This window comes from Onychostoma macrolepis, chromosome 21 (genome assembly GCF_012432095.1).
Source record: "Onychostoma macrolepis isolate SWU-2019 chromosome 21, ASM1243209v1, whole genome shotgun sequence".
NCBI classification, from domain to species: domain Eukaryota; kingdom Metazoa; phylum Chordata; class Actinopteri; order Cypriniformes; family Cyprinidae; genus Onychostoma; species Onychostoma macrolepis.
In genome coordinates, this window is record NC_081175.1 from 1300144 (window position 1) to 1323560 (window position 23417).

The 23417-nt window shown below is 35.8% G+C and overlaps 1 protein-coding gene across 3 annotated transcripts in view; it reads left to right on the forward strand.

Moving 5' to 3' along the window:
* LOC131529262 (gamma-aminobutyric acid receptor subunit beta-2) overlaps positions 1-23417 on the forward strand; it is a 109900-nt gene that overhangs the window by 53444 nt on the left and 33039 nt on the right. For all 3 annotated transcript variants that reach the window (XM_058758891.1, XM_058758888.1, XM_058758889.1), the window contains exons 5-6: positions 4855-4937; positions 21720-21857. In XM_058758891.1, the coding sequence (XP_058614874.1) occupies positions 4855-4937; positions 21720-21857 (221 nt within the window). The remainder of the gene's footprint in view (positions 1-4854; positions 4938-21719; positions 21858-23417) is intronic.

Genomic DNA, 23417 nt, shown 5'->3' on the forward strand with positions numbered 1-23417 from the left:
TGAGGTTGTGGACAGGTGTCTTTTATACTGATAACGAGTTCAAACAGATGCCATTAATACAGGTAACGAGTGGAGGACAGAGGAGCCTCTTAAAGAAGAAGTTATAGGTCTGTGAGAGCCAGAAATCTTGCTTGTTTGTAGGTGACCAAATACTTATTTAATTTACCAATTAATTCTTTAAAAATCCTACAATGTGATTTTCTGGATTTTTTTTTCTCATTTTGTCTCTCATAGTTGATGTATACCTATGATGAAAATTACAGGCCTCTCTTATCTTTTTAAGTGGGAGAACTTGCACAATTGGTGGCTGACTAAATACTTTTTTGCCCCACTGTATATGGGCAATATCACACGAGCAGGAGTGCGATATGGCTTTATATCAGCACAGCTCACAATCATGTCGGTACAGAGCCAAATCCATCTCCTGTTCATGTCATATTGCATTTGTATGTTCCACAGAATACATTTTTAAATACCCAAAAAGCTCTCTTGTGTAACTACTTTCTTCCACCGTATCTGCTGTTGATTTCTTACACCCGCTTGTCACAGAGGTAAAACAGTATTTTACGTACTCTAATGACTGCTAGTTGACATGTAGTTGCAAAGTTACTTACTGTTAGTAGAATGTCTAAAGTGGACTATCAAAATAAAATGTTACCACTTCATCATTTAGCTGCGTGGCAAATGTTTACATGGAATACAATTCCACTTAAACTCCTGGCAATGACAATAGTATGACCCAGTTTAAAGGCTAGTATAATTATATTATGGCTGCATCTGAAATAAAACATAGATACTTTTTGAATAAGTAAGAGACTTGTTAAAAATATGAATGTGTGTGGTATGAAGGTAATCTGGATGTACAACATGCATCTTTTATAATGCGATTATAATGGGATTTTGGAAATATTGTGATTCAACATTTTTAGTAAACAATACTTTAATCAATCTATTACAACAATCAAAGTATTCTATCCAATTTAATCGTTCATAGTTGTAGTAACCATAATTGCATTAAACCATGTAGCGTTCACCGATTTTAATTGCAAGAAACAGGCATGTAAACACCTGAATTCTTATCTTCATCCAGAAACGGTGTGGAGAACGTGATAGCAGCATAGGCAACCTCAGTTATAGCAGCATTGCTATGTTCATGTCTATAGAAATGTGTTTTGCATTGGACGTAAGTGCATTAAAACAATGGCCAGTGAGTTCATCATTTGTGCCGTTCATTGGGGTGTGTCAAGAATGGTGGTAAAAATAACCACAAGCCTTAGCAAATATTTAGAATAATGAAAATGAAGACCGATCGCTGCTTTTGAATCACTCTCGAGGTACTTTTATATCATACACTGATCGGTCTGTGCAGTGTTGCTTCAAGTCGAACACACCTAGGACCAGTTTTACTAAACAGGGCAAATTAACGCAAGATTGCAAGTCCAAAACAATATCGATAGGTTTGGAAATTTCTGCAGGTGTTTTACTCACAACCGCGCAAATGAAAGAACACAGACGCAACATCTCATTTACATATCAACCAACGCAATATACCAAGTACAGTGCAAATTAGCGTAAAATAAAATAAAATGAGGATATGTGTGGAAAAAAAATCCTCTCCCTTCTGCTCTCCTAGCAACAATTGCATCCATTTCAAGAGCAAAATATTTTAAGACATGCTTTTTTGGGCGTTAAATAATGGCGCAAATGCCAGTAATTTGACGAGCGCAAACCTTAGTGAATATCATTGCGTGATTCATTTTAATTCTCTCCTCACATAAATTCCACGTCCACGCCTTTTCAGCGCTAATTCATCACTGCGCGTCTTTTACAAGCTTCTTAATTTTGGCTAAAATTGTTGTTCAGGTAAACAGTACCGCTCAGCTCTGTATGTTTTGAGGCAGTTTATTTTAGGTGAAGCACTTACTCTGCTGATGGAGAAAAGTCTTCACTTATATGTCAAGTTGTCTAAGTAGTCTCTACCACACTCTTACCTTGAAACTCTCTCACTAACACCATTTGCTACCTTAACAACAGCTGCCAGCCCTGCTAGCAAATTTAGCAATCTGAACAAGCTCTCCCTGAGGAATTCATATCATTCTTTTTCCTCTTTGTTCTCGCAGAGGCTTGCCAGTCGACTAGCACACCCAGGGCCCTTATTCTGCTTGAGCGATTTTGGCAGGTTATAACTTTGAAAGGTGAAAGAGTGCAGCCCTAGACAAGGCCAGCTGTCTCTCATTGCTGTTTCCCTTCCAAAATGAATGTAATGTTAATTATCTCACCAACCAAAGCCAGCACAGGCTTTATTAAAAAACTAATAGCTTTTCAATATTAATAAGCAGACCCCAGGAGCCTTTGTAACTCAGAAGAAAGGTGTTTTGCAAAATCTCTTTCTTCCTATGGTCACTTTGAATGACATGAAGTGGAGGCCAAAATGATTAGAACACTAGTATTATCAGCAGCTAAAAATGTTTTAAGTCAGTTATTTATATCTTTTGCTGTAGTGTGTCAGTAGGAAATATCAGTTTACATTTACAAACATACATTTTGCCATTAAGTGTAATAATCCAGTGAGATTCTTGTGCTCCACACAGAGATCTGATCTGATCATCATCAGTCTGTCTGGAATGACATGAAGAAACAGAACAAACTGAGACAGACTAAATCCAGAAGAACTGTGTCTCCAAGACGCTTCAAGAAGCTTCAAGCTCCTGAGAAACTCTGCTCAAGTGCACCAAGGGCAAAAGCTGCTTTAAACGCAAAGGATGCTCAAACCAAATGTTGATTTAGTTTAGTTAATAGAAGTTAATTGATAAACAAAATCTATTTATTGCATTATTTTTGACAGCATTTTTACACAAGTACCTAAAACTTTTAATAGTACTGTAGCTTTGCAGCTAGGTTTCTTGAAGCATCTTGGAGATATTGCCACAGTTCTTCTGGATTTAGTCTGTCTCAGTTTGTTCGGTTTCTTCATGTCATTCCAGACAGACTGATGATGATCAGATCAGATCTCTGTGTGGAGCACTGGCTGCTGTCAGACAAACATTTTGGCCACCACTGTAAATGATGTTAGGGTAATTATTTGTGTTTCTTTAGGGTTAGGTCTTGAGCGTGAGTTTAATCATTTGTTTAGAAACCCTGTACCATGATCTGGCCCATTCTGCTCTCTTTTTCTCAGATTCATCAGCATTTTTTTATGAAACCTTGTTATTAAAGGAAACAATATACAAACACTCTAGTAGAAGCTGAAGCTAAGTCTCTGTTAGGAGCACCTGCACTATTACCAATGTGATATACTGTAACGTATACATCAAAGAAGATATTAATACCCTGTTTGCTTGCCCTCTTTTCTTTGGTATTCCCACTTGCTATGGGAACCACAGCTACGACACGGAGGCAAGGTGATTCTGGTACGACTTGAAACTAGGACACAGATTTTCGCTCATCTATGCAGTGAATTCAAACAATCTTTACTGCTCATTTCACATGCTTTCTGTTTTGAAGAGGAAAACAGGGACTATTTAATTCACTAAAATCTTTTTAGACTTGACATTGCACTCATAGATTCAAAAGAAAGTGTAGTGAGATGGTTATATTAACTTTCAATCTTTACACAGCTATAAATAAAGCACATCTTAGTACTCTAAAAATGGCAATCTCTGGTTTGTAGCAGCATAGTGCCAGTGAACCCATACATTTTGGAGATCAACAGCAATGTTTCCTTAAACAATATCATGTTTACTCGGGAATATGTGACATATGGTTGATTTTATCCACCAGTAATGGATTGGATCTGTAAAGCTGTTAGTGAAGAGTTAACATTTACATGTGATTGTTGATTTCAAGGAAGTATTTTTGAAGCTAGAGATATTTTATTTATCTTTGGGCTTTTAAAACTTTAAAAAGTTGTGCTAATGCACCTAATAAATTTGAATTGCATCGTTGAAATTTTGCAGTTATAATGAAGCTATCTTGTGCAGAAACATGCAAATTTGTATCCTCTGTTGTTGTTTGTGTGGCAGTTATTTTTATTTATTTATTTTTGTTTGTTTGTTTTTAGGGGTTTTAGGTTTTATGGTTCTAAATTATATTTATGGAATAGCACTAATCTGATCCATTAAGCTGTGGTAAATCTTGAATGCTTTGTACCACAGACCTAACTTTGATCTCTTTTTAAAGAAGACACTTGGCAGATTATTGCTGAAGTGAATTTAAAAAGTAAAAAAAAAAAAAAAAAAGTTATATAAGTTTGTATCTTCAAATATTTTTTTCCCTTACACCACTGATGAAACTGGTTTATATATTGGGGCACACATTATTTTAAGGTCCAGTTACTAACAAATTATATAGGACTTTTGCCACAGTAAACTCCTAATTTTCTGCTTATTAATATTTAGTAAGGTAGTTGTTAAATTTAGGTATTGGGTAGGATTAGGGATGTAGAATATTGTCATGCAGAATATGTGCTTCATAAATACTAATAAACAGCTATTGTGTTAGTAATAGGCATGCTAAGCAGCAACTAGTTCATAGTGAGAATTAGTCCCTATACTAAAGTGTTTCCATATATTGTACTTATGTATTATTCATATATGTTGGTGTGAGATTAGGGCAAGGCCTGTTTGTGGGGCCATGGGGAAAGTGTTCAGGAAAGCGGTTATAAAAACCATTTTATACACTTTGCCTTGAAATACATTACATGAATAAAATATGATGAAAAAAGACAAAGGAATGTGAACGAGTATTGCATGTCGGAAATAATTTACTCTGGCATGGACACAAATTTATAATGAACAGAATGCTAGAGATATAGTTGCTTATAGTGACTAACAGTTACACACTCTTTGTGCGCAGGATTACGACCACTGCCGCCTGCATGATGGACTTGCGCAGATACCCGCTTGATGAGCAGAACTGCACACTGGAAATCGAGAGCTGTGAGTGTCCCACGAGACTTTTTTATTTCTTTCTCTGCATCAATTTTTCATATTAATCTGACATGAATGCATTTTATATACAGTGATTTTTTCAGATGTTATATTCCATCCTTATGCTACAATGATTCAAATTATTTCCCCACCGTATTCTGCACTCCATAGCCCATAATAACAAACGAAAATCCCAGGTTTGTGAGAACTTTGCAAATAGATACACTGTAAAAAAAAAAAAAAAAAAAATTAAATTTATGGTAGAAAACTGGCAGCTGTAGTTGCCAGAATTTTACCGTAAAAAAAAATATAGTAGCAATATTTTAGAGTTTACGGATTTAAATTAAATTCACAGTTAAAAAAGTGTATTTCATTGACTGATATCATGATAACACCATCATGGTGACACATGAAACTGAAATATGCAATAAACATTAGTTTAAGAACATTAGATGTAACATACAACCCTAATAAACATAATTGACAAGAAGAAACATAGTTATTTCAAAGAAAAAAACATCAAATTTAAAATGCAGCGCAGGGAATTCTGTCTACGTCAATTTACCTTTTTTATTATTTATTATTATTATTATTTATTTATTTTTTACTGTAAATTATACATTATTTTTCACTTCCAAAAACGGTATTTGGTAGCACTTTATTTTGATAGTCCAATTTAGACATTCTAACATTAAGTAACTTTGCAACTACATGTCAACTAGCAGTCATTAGAGTATTAGTAGACTGTTTGCTTAATATCTTCTAACACTTTATTTTGTCCACAACATACACCATACTGACTATGAGAAACTTTGCAAGTATATGTCAACTTATTATACTAACCCTAAACCTGACAGTCTACTCTGAGAGTTAGTAGATATGTAGCTGCAAATTAATGAGAATTAGTTGACATGCAGTTGTTTATAATTAGTAGAATGTCTGAAGTGGACTGTCAAAATAAAGTGTAACCCGGTATTTTACAGTAAAATAACATTAAATATCTATTACAGTGAAAGGAACTTACCGTTAACCATTTAACATGTTTTTACTGTAGCATTTTGACTTTTATTTTTTTATTTTATTTATTTTTTTTTTACCATTAAAATCACAATCTTTTTTTTTACAGTGTAAGTTTGGGGGGTGGGGGACAGAAATATCACATTGCAAAAGTATTCAGACCCTTAACTCAGTACTTAGCTGAAGCACCTTCAGCAGCGATTACAGTCTTTCGCTTGTATAATACGACAAGCTTTGCACACCTGGATTAGGAGGTTTTCTGCCATTATTCCCTGCAGATCCTCTCAAGCTCTGTCAAGTTGAGTGGGGACCTTTGGTGGACAGAATTTTTTAGATATCTGCAAAGATGTTTGATTGGGTTCAAGTTTGGGCTCTAGCTGGGCCACTCAAGAACATTCAAAGAGTCGACACTAAGCCACTTGCATTACCTTGACTGTGTGTTTAGTTTGAGATCCAGAGTGCCCTGGACCATGTTTTTATTAAGGTTGTTTCTGTATTTCGCTGTGTTCAGCATTTCTTCTACCATGACCTGGGCCTGCTTCAGTGCTGGGTTTGTGCAGGTGGTGGTCTGGTTTCCTCCAGGCATGACGCTTTGGAAATGTGGTTCTTTAGGCCAGAACTTTTTTATAGTGCTTTTTTTATAAATTCCAAGTGGCCTTTCATGTGTCTTCACTTCTGTCTGGCCGCTCTGTCGTAAAGCCCAGGCTGGTGGAGTGATGCAGGGATGGCTGTCCTTCTGCAAGTTTCTCTTATCTCCACACATGATCTCTGCACCTCCAACTGAGTTACCTTTGGGTTCTTGGTCACCGGGAGGCCATGCAGCTCTTGGAAGATTTATTGGTTGTTCCAAACCTCTTGCATTTAAAAGATATAAAGGTCAGTCTGCTCTTGAAAAACCTTAATGCAGTAGGTTTTTGTGCCCTTCCCCAGATCTGTACCTCTGAGCTCTGCAGGGGAGCTCCTTAGACTTGGTTTTTGCTCTGATCTGCATTTTCAGCTGTAAGACCTTGTATAGACAGGTGTGTGCCTTTTATGTCTAATAATCTGAATTTGCAGCAGATGGACTCTGGTCAAAGTGTAGAAACATCTCAAAGATGATCCAGAGAAATGGGATGCAACCTAATTTCTCACAAAATTCAACTGTCATTGCAATGTGATGTTTCAGTTTTTTTTTTTTCTCTTATTTTTAATAAATTTTGAAATCTCAAATCTGTTTTTTGCTTTATCATTATGGATTATGAGGTGTAGATTGGTATGAAACCAAGTTAGTGTTTTAGCATGAGTTTGCAACATACTAAAATGTGAAAAAAGAGGGGTTGGATACTTTAGCAAGGCAATGCATACATAGCATTGTCTGGACAGGACTTTAATTGACATTGCATTTTGGGTCAGATTTGACATCATTGTCAATGTCAATGGCTTTTGCATGTGTTGTAAAGGACATTCAAAGTATGAAGTATGCACATACGTTTTTCAGTCTGGTTTTCATGAGAGCACCTGGAGATTTGGTTTGGTGCTCAAACTGCACATAGTGTGACCCATAAAATATAGCTATTAAAAATAAAACAATTAATAATAATAGTAATAACAGTTTTATTGCACTTTATTTATAATAACAAACTAATACATATTTTTAATTTATAGTATTGTAAATACATTTTGGTTGGTATGCAAATGAGTGGTCTGAACTTATTTACCCAAGTTTTTTTTCATTTTTTTATTTTGGTCGCGGATATGCGCCACTTATGTGCATCCCTGAATATCATTCCCTGATTGCACAACTGACCTCTAAAACAAGGTAAGGATAGAAAGATACACATACAGAGAGAATACAGAGGCCTGTCCTCTGTTTAGGACCTCTGCAAGCAAATATCCACACTCATGTAAAGAACCTGGGTGTTGTTTTTGAATCAGAGTTAAAATTCTGTTGTCAGAGCCATTTTATTTTATTTTTTTCCCAGCTTAGGGGTTTACAAAAACTGAAATCTTTTCCATCTTTTAGTGATCTAGAGACAGTCATTCATGCTTTCATTTCAACAAGGCTTGATTGTTGCAATGCTTTATATGCTGGTGTCAACCAGTTTTCCTTTTCACGTTTCACCCGTTTTTTTCCCCTTGCAACTGGTTCAAAATGCTGCAGCTCGCTTCTTAATGGGGAAGAAAAAGAGTGAGCATATCGCCCTATTTTATCACATTTACATTGGCTACCAGTTAAATTCAGAATTGATTACAATGTTTTGACTTTTGTATTTAAAGCCTTGCACGGTCTGGCTCCAGTTTACATCTCAGACCTTATTTGTCCATAATCCCCCTGAAGATCTCTTAGATCATCCTCAAACTAGTAACCGTCCCATTGTCCCGCTTAAAATCTATAGGTGACTTTTCTGTATTAGCCCCTAAGCTGTGGAATTCGCTTCCTGAATCTGTTAGGTTATCCTACTCTTTGTCTGCATCTAAATCATCTTTTAAAACATATCTCTTTTGTCAAGCCTATTCATAATTTTAGATATGTTAGTCCTATTGAGTCTTGATTTTTATTCAATTTTATGGTTCAAGTTGTTGGTTTAATTTTTTTAACTCTGTATTTTTTGTATGACTGTCCTCTTTTTATTGTGTTATTGTGAAGCACCTTGGTCAGCATTTGTGTTGTATTAAAGTGATATTTAATAAAAATGACCTTGACTTTGACCTTGAGAGTTTCAAGTATAGACATTTCAAACTCAACTGCAGTCATCATTTTAATTTGGAATCACAACCAATTCAGATTGAATTCTAAGGGGTTTTTTTAACACAAGAGAGGTCGCTGAGAGCGCAGTGTGTGTGTAGAGAGAGAGCCAGCCGTACTCAACCATTACCTTAATTAGGATGACCTTCATCTCCATAAAGCCAGGAGATAAAGAGAGCCAGTCAGCATTCGAGCCACACAACGCCATGAGCAGAAAAGGCCTAATCAAATCTAATTGTGACTACATATGTGGTGTGCACTGGGAGAGAGCGGAGATCCAGCAGGAATCCTCCAGCGTCCGCTGTTACACACAGCCCACTGCCCGCTGCCATTAAAGCAGAGAGATGGAAAGCTAAGAGCTGGAGGAGATCAGGAGAGGGCACGTGTGTACACTTGCTAATTGCGCTCTTGTGAACTCCAACACGCTGGCTGCACTGTAGAGAACAGCTAATGCTTAGTGCTAAGACAAAGTGAAAACGCACAAATCCTTCCTTGCTTCATATCGGTCTCGTAATGTAATGTCGGTGGTTTCTCAGCTAAGAAACATTTTTCTTTCTTTCTTTCTTTCTTTCTTTCTTTCTTTCTTTCTTTCTTTCAATTGTGAAATGGCACTCTGTATTGACAGCCGTATTGACATCCTGTCAGCGAGCATAATGTGTCTATAACCTCAAATCCTCTGAGAATCCTGTGAACTTTTATCTAATTGGTTTTGCCGTTTTCTTTTTCCAAGCTCTGTCCAAGTTTCTCACAAGTTTCACTTTCTTTCAAGTAAACTCCGCAGAGGATTGTGAGAACACAGAGTGTGCTGAGTGCGCCAGCTGTACTCCACCATTACCTATAGCCAAGCCGAGGTCACAGGTTCATTTCCCAGCGAGCACATATTAATGAATGTATACTGAATGCACTGCAAGTCTCTTTGCAAAAATGGTTAGTGAGGTCAAATGGTCAGGTCATCCTCTGAAGGGACTCCTGCAGTCTATTCATATAATGCACACAAGACGGACTGAGCTAGCTGAATCATACTAGTTGGTGCTATGCAACTTTCAAAGTGTGCAGGTTTTTACCGATGTGTACCACAATACCATGTTTTTTAGTCTGAACAGTTTTCCAAGTTATAGTGGCATGGATAATGTCTCCTGCTCCATCATTTTGAGTGTTTATATATATATATATATATTTATTTATTTCCTTATGTATTTAATTCTATCTATCTATCTATCTATCTAAAGTACACTAAAAGGTAAAATTGCAAGAAAGAGAAATATAAATAAAAAATATTTGAGAAATATAAAAATAAGTATTTAAATCATTTTAAATAATACCACACCAAATAATAATAAAAGACAGACATACACTCACATACAATAAAAACATAAATTTATGAAACATGCACAGAAGTGCAATTGCAATTGCCAAAAAAAAAAAAAAACCCTCCACCTTACATTCATTGAACAATCTAATGCCAAAATGTTTTATCTGTACCACATATGAACAGAGAGTTTTAGCACTTAGCAGGTGTATAACTTTCTAGTACAGTTTGTTTTCTTAGCTTAATGAGTGTACTTATTACTTTTGCAAGAACAGGAATTATGATTGTAAAGTTTGCTGTACTGTGATCTTGTTCCAAAGAACTGCTGCTTAACAACATATGTGACCCTGGACCACAAAACTAGTCTTAAGTCGCTGGGGTATACGTGTAGCAATAGCCAAAAATACATTGTATGGGTCAAAATTATGAATTTTTCTTTTTTTGCCAAAAATCATTAGGATATTAAGTAAAGATCATGTTCCATGAAGATATATTCATACATCAGTGGGAAGCTTATTTATTCAGCTTTCAGATGATGTATAAATCTCAATTTCGAAAAAATTGACAGTTAAGACTGGTTTTGTGGTCCATGGTCACAGATATAAAACAGTGACAAACTGTGACTGACAGCTTTATATTTTGGTGAAGTGGTCTGCACTTGTGTAAGCAGGCAGTTGTTGGCCAGATTAAGTTACAGTGTGGACCAGATTTCATGCTGATAGTGAGACTATGTGGCCAGTGGATTGATGGCAGTCCAGGTTCATCGTGGCTCACTATGTGTTACAGACATGGAAAAACAAACAAAAAAAAAGGACATAAAATTCAATGCAAAATTTCTGACAGCTGTGAGGAGGTTAAGATCAGGTATGGCTGTCAGTGGTGTGGTGTTGTGTCACGAGGCTGTCATTGGGCTCAGACGTGGATGACACTGATTTGATGGGAGGCAGATCCACCGCTCCTGTTAAACTGTGTGGGAAAGACATTGTGCTAGTGTTATAGCCACAGCTAATGTAACCAGCTTGTCCTAAAAAGTGGAAATCTTAATTTAATACCATTACGATTCTTGATGTAGCGCAATTTTATTTTATTTTTATTTTTTTCTGCCACTGTGCAAATCTTTGTCAAGTTAAGGTGATTTTCTGGCAAAGTCTGCAACTAAATTTCACAATTTCAAAGAAATGTCAAGTAACAAACTGAATTAAATGCAAAATTTTAAAGTAGAAAACTAAAGTATTTTCTTGTAAAACATACTGCTTTATTTGCAGCTTCAAAATAAAAACAATATTAAAAAGAAGTATACTTCAAGTGGTAACATTTTAGTTTAGGCACCACTTCTCACTATTACTATATTGGCTGTTTATTAGTAGGCTACTTATAAAACACATATTAATGTCTTATTCTGCATGATCATATTTTAGATCCCCGTATACAACTACCTTACTAACTATTATTAAGCAGCAAATTATGAGTTTATTGAGGCAAAAGTTATAGTTAATAGTGAGAATTTGACCGTAAACTAAAGCCTGTTTAAATGTAGATTACATGTCATATTAATGCAGAATACTTTATGTAGTAATATCTAATGTATTAGTAGTATACTTGTACTGTATGTGTACTATTTTAATACTTCTTGGGACTAAATTAGGCCACTTTTAGTCTATAAAAGCTTACATTTAAGTGTACGTTAAGAGTAACACTAGTAAACTTTGAATACAGTATGTAACTATTTTACATTTCAGTGTTTCTTTAGTATTGCAACTATAATAGAAGTTAAATTTAGGTATACTGTTAGTTTACTAGTTATACATCTTTATATGACTTTTTAGTTCATGAAGGCACATTTTTTAGAAGGGTACATCAAATAACCTCCATCCTCCAATCATCTGTCCAAATCTAGTCTGTGAATGTTTGAATATTCGTGACAATGAACATGGGTGGGTTGTTTACTTTAAGATGATGAAAAAAGGTCATTCTGCCTTTTTATGCTTGGCTGTTAAACTTACCCGCAGGCTTTCTCTGATGGACAGTGCATCTCTTCGTAGTGTAATTGGCACTGCAGATGAATCCTCCAGGTTTGCTCATGGCAAGGGACTCATTTGTTATCAATGCTGTCTTGTTTTGCGATTTGACGCTGTACATATGTAAATCCTGAAATGAGATTCTTTAAGTTGGCTTGGAATGGAAATTGTGATTCCCTATTGTGATGTACGTTCATGTGAAACAGCTTCTCAAACAAGATGTAGGGCAGGACTTGATTTTGTCCATAGGGAATTGATTGGATCATTGGATCGTTGTCGTTTGCTAATTGCTGTGATCTTGTGAGTGACAGGTTGCCGGAGGAGAGGCCTACCTCTGGTGCACACATCACTGGAGAAGAGATGGAAGTCAATGTTTACTATTAAAGATTATGAGAAACACATGATTAAAAAAAGTCAACTTTGACTTCATTGCTTATTTATGAGATTAATGACATTGAACAAGGACAAGTACAGCATGTAATAAGCATGCAACCAATTTTAAGAACTGCTTACACATCACTGATGAAACTACAAAAAATAAATGAAAATAATAAAAAAAAATGAAAAAGAAACAGGAGTCTGTCATTTGGGTAACACTTTATTTTAGGGTCTCTTAACTAGTTGCTTATTAGCATGCATATTACTAGAATATTAGCCATTTATTAGTAGTAATTAAGCACATATTAATGCTTTATTCTACATGACCTTATTCTACATCCCTAATCCTACCCAATACCTAAACTTAACAACTACCTTACTAATTATTAATAAGCAGCAAATTAGGAATTTATTGAGTGAAAAGTCGTAGTTAATAGTGAATAAGCGTTCCCTATTCTAAAGCGTTACCATCATTTGTTGAAGAAAATAAAATAAAATACAAACAGCACCTGAAACTGCTGTCATGAATATCTCATGCATATGTCATAAGGCAGGCATTTGGACAATTTATGATTGGTTGTCTGTAGCTAAGCAATTCATTATAACATTTTACACACTTTACTCAACTATAGAGCAGCAGACTCTGAATCTTCAGCATCTGGGAACTTTTACCTGCCTTTAAAATGATTTGAATTGAAAATGATATAATTACTCAATATATTAACAACACTTTGCTCATTTCAGTTTACATGGAAATCGGAAGCTGGGAAATCACCTCAAAAAGGCATGAACTGCATCATAATTAGTGTAAACAGAAACCCAAAAATTGCAGCATTCACATTTTTCTTCAACCCTAATTGGACGTACGAGATGCTGGTCGAGACAGTGCAGTTGTTTGCAAAACATATTGTAGGTCACAATAAATAGATGGTTGAGATTACGCTTTCTGTGTTTCCAGGAATTTCAGTGTAGCTCTTACTTCATCACAGCCCACCAACTCACCCCCCACTTTTCACTGGGTTGCCAGATAGCTGTTGGCTGCTCTGTCTATGTCTTGAGAAAATGTCATGCATTGAGAAATGAACTGTGACTTGGCCCTAAGGAGAGCTGCAAAACGAATATCTGCCATGACGTGTAACCAGACTAAATGTGACTCTAATAAAGGTACAATAACAAAGATGCAGCTGCTCAAATCCATTCATTTCTTGACTAGGTCACAGTAGAGAGATGCAGAAACTATTGCAGCATTGGTATTTGAAGTCAGTGCTGAGACCTCCAGTGACGCACAATCCAAGCTCAGCTAGACAACAACAAACGGCTAATATTAGGGGTGATGATCTTTCTGTACCTTACAATTTGATTCAAATCAATGCTTTAGGCCAAGATTTGATTAAAAAAAATCAATTCCTGATTGATTTTGATTCATGCATAGATTTGATTTTAGTTTACAGTTTAGTGTTACTTTTCCTATTTGAGTGCAGGAGACGAAAAAAAAATCTCACTGAATTAAATAGAAACCTTGAAATGTATTGTTTTCCCTTCCCATTTGCGTCAACCCAGTATTATAAAGCAAATACAGTTTAAGCTGACTGTGTACAGGTTCATGTTTGGGATCATTTAAGTACAGCTACTTATCTTTAACACAGTTAATGCATTCATTCAACTGTTACTTTCTATTCTGTGTGATGTCTAAAGAGTAAAATTGAGCACTAGCACACACACAAACACTGTTCATCAGAAAACAAAAAGAAAACAAGAAAACAGGAAACAAGGCTGAAAAGCCCATTTCTTTATACCTTCTAATAGAAATAAATAAATAAATAACATTTTTAAATGGACACTTAACATTTATGAAATTTCATCAGTGAATAAAACACACTTGTAATTGAAAGGCCAGCAGTGGACTGCTTCGGGCTAATGGCAAAAATGTGTTATCTTTACTGCTTAGAAATTAATACTCAGTAAGAAAATCCACTACATTTACAAAATAATGTTTCTTAATATTTCTTAATAAAGAAAAATGATAAAACTTGTATGATAAGGCAGTATAAATACCATTATGCATCGCAGGCTAAACTGAAATTAGCTTGAAATTGAATATAAGATGCATGCGCTTCATGGGCCTTTATACAGTAGATGTTAAAGGGTTTCGGTTGAGGGATCAATATGAAGTGTGTGAAGTGTCATTCTGCCAGGCGCTGATCGTTACTCAGACTGATGGCAGACCAGCAGCACCGAGGCCAGACAAGACACAGACAGGTTAAGCTCCTCGTTGAGAACTGCTGCTTCTCTGTTCATTTGTGCCTGTCTGCAGATATCAGCTTAATTGGAGACAATGTTGGTAAAGAGCGTCCCGGCAAACTCATCTCATTACAAGCCTTCTTGTTGTCAAGTTTGATATAAATATATCAAGCATCTTCACAGAGCACCAGATATAACATGTGCATGGTCGTGTACTGACCTGTTAAAAGAATAGTTTGGAGAATTTAGCATTGAAGGAAGTATTATGAACTGTTTGAAGATGTATTTGTTTCTTACAAACATGTAGCTTTTGGCCTCACAAGACATTAACTGATGGACTGGAGTGGTGTGGATTATTGTGATGGTTTTATCAGCTGTTTAGACTCTCATTCTGACGGCACCCATTCACTGCAGAGCATCCATTGCTGAGACGGTGATGCAATGCTACATTTTTCCAAATCTGATGAAGAAACAAACTCAATTTGGAGTACACTTTCAGGATTTTTTCATTTTTTGAGACAACTATTCCATTAAGTATTGTAGATGTGGTAACACTTGATTTTAAGGACCAGGGGCCTGTTTCATAAAACAAGTTTACCAAATAAGCCAGGCTTATTTCAGTTCGTCTGACTCATTTTGAACCAAATCAACTGACAATAAGTCAGACTAACTGAAATAAACCTGCCTTATTTGGTAAACTTGTTTTATGAAACAAGCATATTATTAGCATACTGGGTGTTTATTGGTACTTCTAAAAAAAAAAAAAAAAAAGGAAGTTGTGGCCTAATGGTTAGAGAGTCGAACTCGTAATCCAAAGGTTGCGAGTTCGAGTCTCAGGCCAGCAGGGATTGTAGGTGGGGGGAGTGAATGTCCAGCGCTCTCTCCACCTCAATACCACGACTGAGGTGCCCTTGAGCAAGGCACCGAACCCCCAACTGCTCCCCGGGCGCCGCAGCATAAATGGCTGCCCACTGCTCCGGGTGTGTGTTCACGGTGTGTGTGTGTTCACTGCTGTGTGTGTGCACGTTGGATGGGTTAAATGCAGAGCACAAATTCCGAGTATGGGTCACCATACTTGGCCGTATGTCACTTCACTTTTCACTTCACTTATGTCACTTCACTTTAAAGCACATTTTAATGTCTTATTCTGCATGACCAAATTTTAGATCCTGTAATCTGCCCCACACCTACTATTAATAAGCAGCAAATTAGGAGTTTGTTGAGGGAAAACTCAGAGTTAATAGTGAATATGTGTTCCCTATTCTAAAGTGTTACCTTAAAAGCTTGAAAGTAATCAATGTTTGTAATCAGGCCTCAAATTAAATATTTTAATATACTGTATGTCTGAAATTGTAAAATCAGTGTAATTTTTTTCACATTTTTTGATAACTGGTTGAGTGTACTTTATCTTATGCTTATTTATCCATGCTTATTACATAAAATGAATTGCACATGCAATTGTTTGAGTTATAAGAACAAAGCAGCTGCAGAGTGTCGAGGTTGATCTTAAAGTTATATTTTTGTTATACAAAATATACTTTACAAATACATAGGGAATAAGAAAAGCATGTCTTCTCCACAGAGGTGACTTAACATAGTGTTTGACTTTTATTTTACTTTTGATGGCATAATCTCGTTTTACCAGGCCTCTGCATATTACTCAAATTTTCTGCACTGCCGAAGCACAGCACACAGAGCCGGCAGCCGTCAGAAGTAATTCTGGAAATGCATATCTCCTCTGCCGTATAAAGAGGTTTGCTCGTATAGGTGTCTTGTTTCAGATTCTCCTGCGCTGTGTTTGTGCAAAGTTAAGGAGATGATATACCATGTGCGAAGTAAGGGACACTTTTAATTGCACACTAGAAATAGGATTAAAGAAGCTTTGAACCATCTGGATCAAGCATTTCTTTAGAGGCACACATGCACTGCTGGAGACGTTCCCCATCTAGACGTGTTTTTCTTTTTTTGTTGAATGTGCTAGCAGGCGTTTCCTTAACATGCATATGGAGAAGAATCGGAAGATATTTAACTAGAGGGCCTTTAGCCCCTCCGGTCCCACCTCGACACTCGGGTTGAATGTTTTATCTCATTTTCGTTCTTTTTTTAGGCAGACCAGCCCTTATTAAGAGCTGCCATGCAGTTCAGACACTATTGAAGTGCATCCTAACTGCAGGTTATTTATTTTTTAATCCTTATTAATTTCCATAATGCTTTCATGGGAGGCAATTTTCAGAACATTTGTCCTCATGCAAGCATAAGACATTTAAGCAAATTTCACAGCATGACTGTTTTCTGAAATTACAAGTCATGAAATAAGTAAGAGTCAGAGATACTGTTTTAAAACTTTTTTGAGCTGTCTAACTAGGCAGCATTGTCAGGCATACTCTGTTCCAAAGCTCTGCTAAGATGCTGTCGCTATTATTACTGTACTATTTATTTTCATGTAAATATTTAGGTCAGGTAGATTTGAAAACATTGGTTTAGTGCAGATAAGTTTTTGTATACAATTTTATTTTGCTATTATTATTATTTTGCTTTTGCACAGATGAGAACATTCTAGAAGTTTCTGAAGCATTCTAGAATATTCTGTAATATTGCGTAATAGTGCGTTCTGGAACATTCCAGAAGATTGTGGGACTAGTCATAAAAAAAACAAAAAATCATCAAGCGCACACTTGAGGGGCCGGTTGCACCAGCTAGACGTAAAAAAAGTTGTGTGTGGGCCTTAACTACGTCCAGCTTTACAATATTATTTACTGTTACGTCAACTAAAACTATGCACAGGGTAGACAATGCATGTAAACATGTTGTACACACTGTACAGCAGTGATATTTGAGACACCATTCGTGTATTTGATTTATTTTTGAAAGTTTTTTTTTTTTTTTTTCGGCCAATCTCTGTTCTAGAACTGCATTGCAATCATTCACGATGTGTGAAATCCTGGAAGAAAGTCCTACATATTGAATTAGGAGTGGGTGGTTTATGTGACTGTATTGATGAGGGGAACTGACTGTCTTCAGAAAAGTTTAGATGGTATTTTATTTTCATCTTGTCTCTGTATAATGCATTTTAAAGAAGTGTTTATTAGCGTAGCACTGCTTTGTTTACAGCGGCATCCAAGGGCAGGCTGTATCACTGCTGTTCCATAAGCGCCACCTGCTGGCAGAGAGTGAATTTGCATCTCATGAAGACTGTCTGCTGTTTTAGTTTAGTGCATTTATGTTTTATTTAGCATGATTTCACAAAGATATAAACAACCCATTCAGTTTTTTATTCAAATTTTTAAATAATACAATCTAACTAAAATCAAAAACTGCTCATGCTACATGTGTAGCATCTTTGTTTGGATAAGGTATACTTTATTGTCCCTGAGGGAAATTTGTCTTAGGCTCAGAAATACAACCATCACATCACATAAAACATGTAGTAGTACAAAAAAAAAATTAAAAAAAAAATAAAATTGCAAAATAACACGGTAACACATAACATAATGTTATTTAATAGCTTAATTGAAGAAGGAATAAACAAGTTTTTGAACCGATTTAATCTACATCGTGATTAAAATGCCATGGTTTCCTCTAATTTTATATGGTCTGTAATAGAGTTAATAAACATCTTGTTCATGTAGACTACTTACATTTACATTTTACATTTAGTCATTTAGCAGACGCTTTTATCCAAAGCGACTTACAATTGGGGATACTTATATTTTCATTCAATAAACCTTTTTTTTTTTTTTTTTTTAAATGATGAAAAACTAAGATTGGTGCATCTAGGAATGTGTGCAAGTGAAATTAGTTTTTTTTTCTCTTTAAACTCTGTTTGTTCCTGTCGCCTAAGCATAGAATAATTGTAAATGCTCTGATGTACCAAGCCGTCAGAACTGAACCGAACCAAAAACCAAGGTGTGTGATAAATTTGACCGAATTTGAAAGCTGAGACTTTGTTTCCTCTTAAAACTAACAAAGCTAGAAAGGAAGTTACAACCATCCAAATCAGCCATTTAAGAGGCTGTGTTTCAGTTAAGAAGCTGTCTAATTCACAAAACTACTCAGTTTTACTCGGTTTTGTAAGAGATGAACACCATTGCTCTTCCTTCTCCTCATGCTGGAGCTCCTGTGCACGTGGTTCACAGCTAGCGGAGCGGTTCAAATGTAGTGATGTAAGAGCCCTGACAGGAATGTTAGCAAAGCTAATTTGCTAAGTCAGGCTCAATGACATAGAAACAATGGAGTTAAGTGGCTTTGAGTGGCCCAACCAACCACACAAATGCCATTATTCCCTGCAAAACAATATGATGTCATGTTTATGTGATGTAATGATCGTTGAACACAAAAGAGTGATGCAATGAAAGCTCAATCTGGAGCTTCAGGTAATTACTGTAATTAATGACTGGCAGTGATGTGAATAACGGCGTTATAAATAAACGGCGTTACTAACAGCGTTATTTTTTCAATAAAAAAATATTTGACAATAAAATGTGGCGTTACTATAATTTATTATAATATTATTATCATTTAATTTTTCAGTTTATCTAAATGGACACACAGTATAGCTGTATTTGACGTACCGTAAACTCTAGTAGGCGCACGGCTCGCCGTTGCTTTCTCACACACGCAAAGAAAGATACAGAGCGAGATTTCATGACATATTTCATAACATGCAGAACTGACACGCTACATGTAAACGATATTCTTTGTTGTATTTTCCTGTCAATTTAACGGAGTTCCTTTTGGAATTCTTCAGCTTTTATCTAATAATTTTATTCTAATTACTAAAGTTCTATCATAATGCTAAATTATCATAATATCATATTATAATGCTTAACTGACTGATGCTGTCAGATATTAAAAAAAAAAAAACTGTACCGTTTTACAAACATAAGCTTTATATATATATATAATTGCTTGATAATAATTACAATAATATATTGAATTTGATAGGTGTCTCTCACATTGTCCCACATAAATATTAAAATAGATTCGTGTACAATGTTTTATAATAATAATTTATTCTATTTGGTGTCCATTTCATTCATTTAATATCGGAGGCACCCAAGTTATTTGACATATTTGAACATTTTATTTATTTTTTTTTAAACGCAATAGTTACTTTCCCTGGTAATTAGTTACTTTTATAATGATGTAACTCAGTTACTATTTGTAAGAAGTAACTAGTAACTATAAATAATTACTTTTTTAAAGTAACGTGCCCAACACTGATGACTGGACACAATTAATTCATGGATCATCAATACAAACATTTCACAAACCAGTTTCTTGAATCGATTCATTTATTTAGTTATTTTTGCTTGGAATTTTTTTTTTTTTTTTGTTTTGTTTTTTTTTAAAATGAAATCACTAAATTTTGGACACACTTTGGACTAAAGGATTGAAGGATCTAAAATATGATCATGCAGAATAAGGCATTACTATGTGCTTTATAAGTACTAATAACCAGCCAATATGCTAGTAATAGTTAGCATGCTAATAAACAAACCAGTTAAGAATGAGAATTGGTGCCTAAACTGAAGTATTAACAAATTTGTATAATTGGGTAAACGCATTACTTTCTTATAAATGTAGCCACACAATTTCAATTTATTCATTCACGCACAAGCCCTTGGAGAACAACAACACTTGGCGAACACCACTGGTCTGTTGTATGTTTTTATGTTATGCATATGTAGAGTCAGTGGTTAACTCACTTTTCAAGGTTAAAGTCTTGTGTGCTGGGTAAAATACAATCGCTTTTTCACAATGTGGTTCTTTTGATGATACAGCTTGCTCTTTCATAATCTTTTGTAGCTCGGGTGTTTACGTGGGAACACTGTGCTTCCGTTTACTCCTCTCTCGTTCTCCTGCTGTGGCTCTTTCTCTCTGATCTACTATTCTCTTGCGTTTGGGCCGTCAGTCTGATAACTGGAGGATCGTCCACGAGTGGATTATGCAAGGCCAAGAGAGTTTTCTGGTCTGACGCAGAGCACCGTTTGCCGTGATACAATACGATGTTTCTCAATCATTGATGGGCTGCTGTTCGTGTTTCTGTCAGTTTCGGCACAGAGAGCACTGAAGCAAACAAAATATCTCATGTTGCGCTTGCATATTTATGAAGGCTTTTTTCTGCAGCTGAGGTCAGGAACGGACTGCTGTATGATTTGACTTGACAATGAGTTTGACCCAAGGCTTGCATGCGCTTATCCTCCGCTCTCTAATAACACAGGTTCAGCTTGACCTCGAGTCCACAAAAAATAAATGAAAACATGTGGCACAAACACATTCCTCTGTTGTTATTATATCATATTAATGCAGATCCATTTCAGAGCTCTTCTCAGATGTGGTAAATGTTCACAGATGAACTTGAATGCACTTTTCATCATTTGGAATTCTTCACATCTTAGCACGCTTTGAAAAATTTAACATTTTAAATTATGAATATGCAAGGTTTATAATGAAGCTGTTAGCTGCTGTAGCTTTTTTGTAGTTTGCTTTAGCTGACTGGTTATAACCTGACAAAGTTTTCATTTTTCCAACCATTTAAGAACAAGTAAGAGTGTTCATTTCTTATAATTCAAGAATTAGTTTGCATTTGTCCATCTGTCCAGACAACATCACAGCTGCGAGATAGCTTCATAAACATCTTGCTTTTCTGGGTCACTAACTAATCAACTTAAGTTAGCTGTGCAAGTGTGTGTTCATTTGTGTAATGGGCTGCGAATTGCAAGATTATGCAGATTGTTATAAGCTGAGGCAGTAAGCTGTTTTATTTATTTATTAATTATGCAATAACAGTGATGTCAGGATATGGCCAATACATGACCTTTGATTTTATTAATTTGAGAGCAATTATTAGGGTTTGATAGCGTTTCTGCATGCTTTAAAATATGATTCATATACATACAGTTTATACAGACTCGCAGTGGCGGTAATAGGCATTTCGGTTGCCTATAATTTGAATTAAGGGACACTATTATTTCATTGATCTATTTTGCAATTTCAGTTTCAATTAAAATGGTCACGCCAAGACTTCAGACAAATGAGACCTCAATCACACGACATCCACCCATACATGATGTTTTAATATCTGTCTGTTTCTCCCTCAGACGGCTACACCACAGATGATATTGAGTTTTACTGGCGAGGAGGCGACCATGCAGTGACCGGGGTGGAAAGAATAGAGCTTCCTCAGTTCTCCATAGTGGACTACAAACTCATCTCTAAAAACGTGGTGTTTTCTACAGGTAATAAAACCAAACTACGTGTAACCAACATAGGCCAGTAAGAGCTGTTGTGTGTAAACCTCACTCCCCTGATCTCAAAATGAGCCGCTCTAGCGACTGACGCTAGAGGCCGTGGCTTCCCACACCGGAGACCCACTCGGAACAAGAATGAGGTGTGGCACAACACTTTTGGAATAAGCTGAGAACCAAAATAAATATGTGACCCTGGAGCACAAAACCAGTCATAAGCAGCACAGGTATATTTATAGCAATAGCCAACAATACATTGTATGGGTCAAAATTATCGAGTTTTCTTTTATGCCAAACATCATTAGGATATTAAGTAAAGATCATGTTCCATGAAGATATTTTGTAAATTTCCTACCATAAAAATATCAAAACATAATTTTTGAACAGCTAAGAACTTCATTTGCACAACTTTAAAGGTGATTTTCTCAATATTTAGATTTTTTTGCACCCTCAGATTCCAGATTTTCAAATAGTTGTATCTCGGCCAAATATTGTCAGATCCTAACAAACCATACATCAATGGAAAGCTTATTTATTAAGCTTTTTAAATGATATATAAATCTCAGTTTTAAAAAAATTACCCTTATGACTGGTTTTGTGGTAAATAACAAGGTAAAGTTTAATCAGTAACACTTTATTTTAGGGTCCCTTAACTAGTTGCTTATTAGCATGCATATTACAAGAATATTAGCCAGTTATTAGCACTAATTAAGCACATATTAATGCCTTATTCTACATGACCTTATTCTACATCCCTAATCCTACCCAATACCTACTTAACAACTACCGTACTAACTACTAATAAGCAGCAAATTAGGAATTTATTGAGGGAAAAGTCGTAGTTAATATTGAATAAGTGTTCCCTATTCTAAAGCGTTACCGTTTAATCTTTACCTTGCTGAAAAGACCAACTTGCAGCTTAAAATAGGTGTTCCCAAATGCATAAAGTCTACAACTTTTCCACTTACTAGGGCACTCTGAGGTCAAACACTTCTCCCATTCAGGCACATATACTGTAAATATCCTAACTACCAGAGCATCTGGCTCTAGTGGGCAGCTACTAATGTCCGGGTTTATGAACCCTCTTGTTTTGGTATGGCTGGTGTTATCTGAGGCCTCCAGCAGCTGTACCACACAACCCTGACCTGAGAATGAAACACACACACACACTAAAAACAAGAAACAGGGTGTTCTTATAAGTTATTTAACAAAGTATTGTGTGACCGCTTGATTTATTCATTGACTGCATTTTCATATTCAGGAATTTGTCATGTAAGTCAGGAGGTTAGCTGTAGACGCAGTCTTTGGAAGTAATGTCTGGTTCAGAATGTCTAAGAAGAAGACAGTGTGCTAATGTTAAACTTTAACTGCTCTACCAAGCTGGCAAGTTTTTAACAAGAATACTACTCCATTCGGTCTAGGTGCTGATCAAGATAGAAAACTAGTTCTGCATTATGATGTACTATGACATTCTAGAATCTTAAATAGTTCCGAAAATGGCAGAAAAATGTGCAGTGACAATAATTTTAGACTAACCTAACAAATAGACAA